General features: G+C 36.3%; 1 protein-coding gene across 1 annotated transcript; it reads left to right on the top strand.

The window, feature by feature from the left end:
* The first annotated feature begins 1,007 nt into the window (after nucleotides 1-1,007).
* LOC103402178 (glycolipid transfer protein 3) lies at nucleotides 1,008-6,261 on the top strand. Its single transcript, XM_008340917.4, has 6 exons — nucleotides 1,008-1,323; nucleotides 1,542-1,597; nucleotides 2,023-2,153; nucleotides 5,291-5,426; nucleotides 5,738-5,881; nucleotides 5,985-6,261. The coding sequence occupies exons 1-6, from the start codon at nucleotides 1,125-1,127 to the stop codon at nucleotides 6,018-6,020; spliced, it is 702 nt and encodes a 233-aa protein (XP_008339139.1). The 5' UTR covers nucleotides 1,008-1,124; the 3' UTR covers nucleotides 6,021-6,261.
* The last annotated feature ends 3,159 nt before the right edge of the window (nucleotides 6,262-9,420 follow it).

Below are 9,420 nucleotides of genomic sequence, written 5' to 3'. Positions count from 1 at the left end.
TGGTGATTTTACACTGTTTGGATTTTAGGGGAAACAAAGTTGTAGAAAGAGAGGTATCAGAGAGGAATGTTCATTGCATTACTGCACACAAATCGTGTGGAAATATTTCGTTGTTACAAGCTTGGAGAAGGAGTGAGCTTTTGTCTCTTACATCATCACCTGCACCTAACCATTCAAATGATCTATAGGATGATTACATTTGTCAAGAGTTATAACTCATTAGTCATTACAACAAAATATGTAATGAATAAAAACATTAAAACTACTTCTGCAAATACATTTACACATCAACACTCCCTTCTAAATGTTTTGCAAATTTCACTCCCAAGGCCATCCTCAGATTACTCAAATCGATCCCTTGCTAAAGCCTTTGTAAAAATGTATGCAATCTATTCTTCAATTTTGCAATAAATAAGGTCAATTCACCTTCTTCCAGAGCATCCTCTATTATCATTACTATAAAAATTAAACAAATTCAAAACCATTAACATATCCATTGTAATGAAGAATATAGACGAATATAATGCTGCTAAGAACCACTAAAATAACTGCCATTTAAATCAAATTGATTTTGTGATTTTAGCAATTTTTTTTATAAGAGTTATCTATGAGGGAGGACTTAAAATAGATTGGTTAAAATATAATTTGGAATAAGCAGTATAAGAGAGTCAGAAGCTCATTTGAGGAATCACTTGATTTTATATATAGGGTTTAAGGTATAGGATAACTACAAATATCAAGCGATGAATAAAATGTTATTTCAGTCACAGGTCAAAATTAAGGTCGCCATCAATGAGGAATCCATATAAGAGGAGCAATTCAATACACAGAAATACATCTGATACCATAGGATATATAGAAACAAATTAATAATAACAATTATCAATGAAAGCTGGTCATGCTCTCATCAACACTAGTCTATATCCAGTAACAATTAATTAACAAATAATTGGGGGGCATATATGGCGTGACCCATCACCAAGTCCTAATTAAACAAGAAGAATACGTCGACAATGATGCAAACATATAGTTCGAAGCTCTCTCTCTCTCTCTCTCTCTCTCTCTCTATAAATCCAAGATTTCGGCAGCCACTGTGAAGTTGGAACCAAGAAAACCTAATTAGAATGAAAAGGAAGTTAATGGATCAGAACATGGGATCAGAGATTAGATGTGCCATTGAAGAACTCTCCGTTATGGTCAAAGTTAAAGGTGGTATACTGGTCCCAGCGGCTGAAAATGGTGGTGGTGATCATGCTCACGAGGCTGCCCATATTCCCACCAGGCCTTTTCTTTCTCTCTGCACCTTGATTCTTCAAGTTCTTGGTCTCTCTCTCTCTCTCTCTCTCTCTCTCGTATGATCGGATCAAAGAATATTTGTTCTCTCCTTTTTAGGTTCTAGGGTTTACTTTTAACTTTGAGAAAGTATATTCAGTCAGTATAACTTCAATGGAGATTGTCTTTGATGCTTTGAAAGACGCGTGCGCACACACGCAACCTGCCATAATCAAATACCACTTACAGTTGTTTCTGCCCTTTTGCAGATAAAATAGGACCAACAATGGCTGTTCTAAGCCAAGATGTCCATCAAAATATTCGGGTAATAATTACAAAGAAAACCAATCTTAGCATTTATATATGTGCATATGTATTGTAGTAAGTGTATTCAGTCAGTATCTATTTATGAACAATTTATACACACGTATAGAATATTGTTCTTATATATGCATTGCAAGAAAACGTGATTTTGTTCCTTCTAGGACCTTCATGTAGTAATAATTACAAAGAAAACCAAGATGCTTCACATGCTTCAAGTGTCTGAATAAAGCATTCTTATCCAATAGCAATGGATTTCCAATGTGAAAATTTCTTTCTTAAGTCCACTCTACCTCCCTTTGACTTTTCATGTAATATTGCTCTCGATTATATCATTACATAATTAATTGGCAATTTGAACTAATTAATCAATCAAGGGATTGATTAATCTTTTTTTAGTAACCATTTTACCAATTCTTATCTGTGTAGAGGTTGGAAACGAAACATGAATCAGATCCTCCAACATATTCAAATATGGTTGACATGTTGAAAAACGAGACGACAGAAGGCATTGCTAGAAACGTTACCAGTTGTAGTAGAGCCTTTGTTTGGCTCACCAGGTAATTATTTAATTGGCTCATCACCAGGTAATTAAACAAATATATTTAATTACTTTGTTTGCCCTTGACTATGTGAGACATGAATGATATTATTATTGAGTTTTACAAACACCGAGAACCTTCTCCATTTGGACGGAGGAATTTAAAAGATATAGTTTCGATTTAACCATAAAGCTAAATGTTTCCCAAAATTTTGAAATTATATAGAATGCAGTTAAAATGACTGTATGAAGGGAATCATTTTGAAATTCATTTTTGTTCTTTATTTCCTTCTTGTCCCAATCTCCATGGATTATATAATCTAAAAAAAAATATTATCTTATAACGTCATATATATAATCCCTAGATTTGAAATCGTAAATCTAAATGGGCCCTTATTTATTCCAAATTTAATAGTTCATACCAAGATTTTAGAGAGTTGACTAATAATTAACTCATCGGTAATCAATATTAATATTGTCCTGATCAACTTAAACACATGTGTGATTCAGTATGTGTGAAGTTTTATGATACAAAACCTTGAAGTATTTAAAAATAGAACTACTTGATATAAGTTGTATTACCTACCCCACCGTCTTCCCAACCTGACGATCTTGGATTTCCCGGTGGGTGATATGGTGTTGCTCTGCTGTTGCCTGCCTGATTATTATGTGATAAACAAAACTTATAAGTTGTATTTAATTTTAAGATTAATCTCAGTTTATCATTACGAGGTTTATTGGTTTTCTAACATTTAATACATGAAACTTTTTTATCTCAGAGTAGTATATAAAGTCATAATTTTGAAATATTTTTATACATCTGTTAAGTTTGCTGTTAAATCAACCGTTAAGTGATGACGTGGCGTTCATGTGGACAGTGACTAGGCGCTACGTGTAATGGAGCCCACATAAATATTAAAAAAAATAAAAAAAAAAAAAATTATAAAAAAAATAAAAAAAGTTTCTGGGCTGTGCTAGACTTCCCGGCGGTGGCGACTCAAATCCCGACAACCCCGAAAGTCTCACCTCCCAGAAACTGTCACTCACCAGTCCTCCCCCAAACCCACAGCCGCTGCCCACCACAACAACCACCACCACCACCACCTCCACCACCAAGATCCAACAATTTTGCCACCCTCCAACAAAAACTTCAACATCCCACCAATCAAAACCGCCCCACCAACTCGCAACTTCAGTCAACCCTTAGGACGCGTAGCTCAGATCAGCGGTGCTCGTGACCATGAATGGGTATTTGTCGTGTGTTCCTCTGCCCCGTCGGAAATCACAGAGGAGCAATACTCAGATTCTTCACCCATTCGCAGCTTTCTTTGACTTCCGAGCCCAAACCTTTGCTCAATTCAACAAAATTGGAAATTGATTAAAAAATGGAAATTGAAAGATGGAAGATGGAAATTGATTCAAAAGGTTAGTCTTTTATTATAGATGAACTCCACTTGATTGGCGGTCAGGGTTGTTCCATCTTGGAGGCAAATACAAAGGATCTTGGAGAATGGATATGGCTAGCTTTCATGGCCTTTTCAATTTTCCTCCTGGTGTGCCCGGTGCTCCTGGAATTACACATTCAGAGGGTGGATTTGGCTAACTTCGAAGCCAGGATGCAAGCAAGGGCAAAACCTACATACACTGCAATTGACGGCGATGAAATCCGCCAGGAGGATTATGAGTTAGCGTATTTCGACGGTGAAGAAGAACTGAACGTTGGCTTGGAGGGTGAGGTCGAGTTCTGAGCTGGTGCAGAGGACGAGGTTGGTGAAATCTAGGGCTTGGAGCTTGCGGACGATGATGGAGCCAACGATGCCGTTGTTGCAGCGTGAAATGATGAAAGAGAGAGAAGACATGAGGGGCAGAGAGAGAGAGGGTAAGGAAGAGAGAGAATTAGTGGGTATACAACCCTGAAGTGGGCGCCGGTTGCAGAGGGAAGAAGGAGGGGAGGGGGTTGGGGAGGTAGAAGACGGGGTGGGTTTTTTCTTATTTTGTATTTTTTTAATTTTTTAATATTGAAGTGGGTTTATATTGACACGTAGCGATCAATTATTGTTTACGTGAGCGCCACGTTATCAGTTAACAGAAGTTCTAATAGAAAACTTAACAGATGTATGAAACTGTCTCAAAATTAAAACTTGAGATATGACTTTAGAATGAAAAAAATTTCATGTACCAAATATTGAAAGTCATGATATTAACTGAGATTAACCTTTAATTTTAACTCTACTTTACTACTAGCCATTCGATTTTCGGTGATAAGTAAATCAAAATCAACTTAATTTTAACACAAACATCTATTAGTTTCTTACATAAATAAAACTTGTTTGGTAATTGCTTTTAGTTTTTAAATAAAATGAAAACTGAAAACGAAAATCATGTCAACTTTTGGTAACTCACAAAAGAGGATGCCAGTTTTTTGTTTTTATTAAAACTGAAAACAATTACAAAACAAGTTTAGTTTTCACAAAAAGAAAAACTAAAACTAAAAATTAAATACAAATTTATTATCAAACTGCTCAATACACACAAATATTGGCTAGTTCTTTTTCTTTCAGAAATAAACAACGATTGGTCTATATAGCTTTAGGTTACATCCATAATATATTTCGCATTCAACATGCTCTCTGCTTTTTGTTCGTAAGTTTATATCAATTACGTGTACGCTTCCAAACTTTAAAGTTAACAATGGTACAAACTATCTCAGCCTCAATGCTCACACCACCCCGGGAACTAAACAACCCCAATAACTTATGTCATTCAGTTGTACAGTTATTTTTTTCTAATACAACAATATATTTATATTAAGTGGTGGAGGAATTAATTGGTTATGAACACGCTATTCACGAGATTTAAATCTTAAATATATTTATTACAAGTGAAGGAATACCACTAAACTTTAATAGTAAACGACGAATTGTATAAGTATTCAATTATTTAGAATTCACCAAGCGGCCCCACTTTTACATTTTTGAGTTAGACTTTACTTATGCCATCAAAGTTCGCTTTCATTGCTAATGCTAATAACCTTATAGTACCTAAACCCTTGTTTAGGTGCATAATTGGCACTATATATTTCTTGGATGTATCAACTACTTGTTGTATAAGATGCTTCATTTTCGTTATAAATTAATTGGTTTGTTCTACATTCAGATCCCTAGATTTTACAGTGGCCTTATTGCAAAATTTAGTAAGAGATCCCGGGAAAAATATGAAGCAGGCAGTGGAAGAGTCTTATACCATTACTTTGAAGCCATGGCATAGATGGATTTCATCAGCTGCTTCTAAAGTATTATTCTCTTCTTTTTTTCAAAAGCTAGATAGCTATTCATTATTTATTCCACTATTATTGTCCCAAACTTAAGCAACTTATCTAGCTATTCATTAGGTTCAACAAAAGGATGTTAACACCGCGTGAAGCGTTGATGTCTTGTATTAAGTCTAAGACCATGCTTGCCACATGATATAAGCTTGTTTCTTTTAGAAGGACCATGAATAGTTGAAACTTAAAATTTAACAAACCCATGGCACATACGTTATGTTATCACATGGAGCAATATCAAATTCTACTTGGAGTACTAACAAATATACTGTATGCAGGTAGCTCTAATGCTAGTGCCAGACAATGAAACATTCATTAGTAGCCTCATGGCAAAAGATGAAAACTATGACGACTTGAAGCTGGAAATAGAGACCTTAGTTTCCTTACTTGTGCCTTATCTGGAACAAATCCACTCGATTCTGGTAAACTATTCGACAACCCAACGCTTACCCAATGCTGCTGCTTTTTTTTCCTTCTTTGGCTAACTTGTGTGTTTTACATGTTTGATTATACTTTGTTTTGCAGAAATTTTATCACTTGGATAGGTTGAAATCTAACTGAGGTACACACGTAAACAAAGCAGAATTAATGTGTACAGCCATAAGTCAAAGATTCCAGTATTCCTATTGATGTAAATATGTGCAAATTGTATTTGGTTGTTATGATAAGCAAAATTGTCTTCGTGATTCGTATAATTAATTAAGTATTATCTAATGTATCTCAACATGAAGGAACATCTATGATCTATCTAGCTATGTTCTCCTCTGTACAGTTTTAATGGAAAGTACTCGTAAATCATAAATATTAGGCTTGGCTTCAAGGGCGTGTGGTTTGAAAACTAAGGACCCACAAGTTTAGCAAGAGATCGTATGCATGAAACTCCCTTGTATTTGATTAAAGTTTGGGCTTTAAGAGGCGTTTTGGTGAAGTTTCTGTAGTGGTTGTTAAGGCTATGAATATGGTAGTTCAAGTAGCTGCTCATGGTGGTTTTAAAAGTGGTTGTACCAAAGGGAATGGCTCGAGGCTTACAGTGGATAATGCTTCCAACAACTCGAAAATGGTTGGACTTAAAAAATGGAAAACAAAAAAAACTCTAAACAATATGATGTGGACTCCTCTCCAAACAAATTAACTATATAAAAATAAACTTTGATAGGAATGTTAGACCTAATGGCTATGCTGCTTCTGAAGGAAATTCTAATGTTCATACCATTAGATAATCGGTTCGTTCCTCTTGGTTTTTATTTCTATTTTGAAGGTTGAGACATTTGCTTTAAGACTACCTCATACGATTCATCATGTTAATTTTGAAGGGAGATATTCAAACGCAGCGATCCAACAGTTAATCATCAAAGTCTAAATAGCTTGGCGTAGTCTCTCAATTATTCAAGATAAAGAGGGCATACATAGCAGGTTACACCATCACGATGGCTTCCCACGCTAATGAAGTAAAGACAAGTATAAGTTTTCATCTTGACCCTAAAAACTACCAAGCCTACGTGGCGCGCAGACCGAGTAATCTATGAGCTAACTACGTCCTTTGGTTGAATGCGGGGCGTGCCAACTCGTCGGCCAAGCTCGGCCAAGGAGTAAAATTTGTTGATGTTGCGTTGGGTGCTCTGCTGACTTCAAATCTCGCGACTCGGGCCGAGGAAGGAACACTCTCGGCCTTCAGGTTCTAGAACCTGAAGACAAGGTTACTATTCTTACGAAGCTCACAAATCGTCGTCGTCGGATTCGGTCACAGTGATGGTATTCGTTAGAGTAAACTCACGCCGAATCGACACCAAAGTGTAAGGGCACAAATACTCAAAACGGATATATGTCTTAACAATAAACGTGGTTCGGCCGTCAGAATGCCGAACTCTAAATCCCACTTGAGAGTATCCAATCATAAACTAACTCGGCGTGCAATGTGCCGAGCCTAATAAAATGTAACACCTCACTTCGCCGAGAAGGCTAATAAGATGACCTCAACCAATAAAGATTCGGGAATCCTTTTTGACCGAGACTTGGATAGATAACTAGTCACCCTCGACGTAGTGCTATCTATGTCGACTGAAGATGCTGCGAGACTGGCTGGTTCTACGGTGACAGTGCTGTCTATGCTGGTTGAAGATATCACCGGTTGCCTTCACAGTGCTGTTTATCCAAACTGAAGGTGTGTTGGCGAAAGAAGAAAAGGAAAAAAAGTCTCAAGGTTGTTGAGAGAATTTGCGCAGGGCAGTTGTGTGTTGAATTGAAGGGGGTTTGAACGATGTATAGCCTCCTCTATTTATAGCATCAGGTACTGTCTAGATCGAGTTAAAACCCTACTCGGATTAGGATTTCTTCTTCTAATCAAACACCATCCTGACCAGTCCTATTTTCACTAAGACTTTGAACCCAGTCCTTTATCAAGCCAGATTCACTTTCGGGTTATCAATATCCATATCTCGCCGAGACTCCTTATTGCGCCAGGATTCGATTACTCGTCTCACAGCATGACTTGACTGACCTAGATTAGGAAGCCCATGAATTAAACGATCCACGGTAACCGTTTCGTAAGGCCTTCCGGGTCGAAAATAAATCTCGGCCCAAACAATATCATTGTTTTATTGACATGGAAGGCAGCATGATAGTTTACTCATCCTATTCAAGTTCTTCTCTACTAATTTATATAAGATTCCTTAGTACACTATTGACCATATTAATCTGGCGGTAGATTGATTTTACAAACATAGGTCATAATTATATATGATCATGTTTGTATTTAGTTAGATCATTATATATGGTCATGTTTAGATTTGGTTAACTAACTTTGAACTTTCTTCTTTAAGATTGAGTAGTCTGATTTCTACATGGCATGTTTTTTGTACTGTTATTTTCAGGTTCTTTTTTATTAGGAAACGAAGGTCAGACTGAGAACATTCCAAGTCTATTTGAAAGATTTCATTTCTTCAGCAAGCCAATGTTAACAGAATGGTTAATAGTTCCCCACCGCTGGATTAGTGATCTATCATCTCGCCCTCTTTCAAATGTCTTGTACTTCATGTAATACTTAACTATTCGACCCCAATATGTAGTCTTTCGTTGGTCATTTCCATGCACAACATCGATGCTAGTTGCAAGCCAAGCTTGTATAAGAAGAATATCTTCTAGTGAAACTCTCTCCTCGTTTTTTCTTTGCAGTTTCTGGTTCTCAATAGGAATTTGGGATGAATTCGCAGGTAGGACTTTCTTGCATAGGAAATGGTTGCCTCATGGTGACATTATTGTTTGGGGATTAAGAGCTAGTGTAATGAAGTAGGTTGGCCAAGTTGGGGTGGAGAATTCATGCTAAGGAGTCTGGTCTTTGGTCTCAAATTTATCAAGTCAAGTATTTGAAAGGTTCTTCCATTTTAAACCTCAAAATTCATCAAAGAACTGAGTGTTCTTATATTTGGAAAGAGATTCTGTATGGAGCTAATCTTCTTAAAAATGCCTGATTTGCAGAATGGTAATGGTGAGAGAGTGAAGTTTTGGAAGGATATATGGATTTTAAATGTCCCTTTAATTGAAACTATTGATGCTGCTAATGTCTCCAATGGTGATTATGTTGTCTCAGAGTTTTTAAATAATGGTTGGTGGAATTTTAATAACTCAGATATATGTTGCCATAGGATATGGTTCAAAAAATTATGTGTTAGTCTGCTAGTACTACTGGTGCAGGTGTGGATAAAATTATTTGGATATGTGCTTTTAATGGAATTTCCACAGGCAAGTCAACTTATAACATTTTTCGTAATGGAGAGGATTGGTCTGATACTTGTGGATTCTATTTGGAAAATTAATGTTCCACCTAAGCTAAAAGTTTTTCTTTGGTTGATGAGTAAAGGGAAATTGCTTTATCTTTGAGCAGTAAGTTAGAAGAAATTTAATATCTAATCCTTCTTGTAATACTTGTTGCGGACCAATTGAATCCATTGCTCATATTTTCAAA

Source organism: Malus domestica, chromosome 05 (genome assembly GCF_042453785.1).
Source record: "Malus domestica chromosome 05, GDT2T_hap1".
NCBI classification, from domain to species: Eukaryota; Viridiplantae; Streptophyta; class Magnoliopsida; order Rosales; family Rosaceae; genus Malus; species Malus domestica.
Note: the sequence above shows the minus strand (reverse complement) of the source record. Positions and strands in the feature narration are given on the sequence as shown.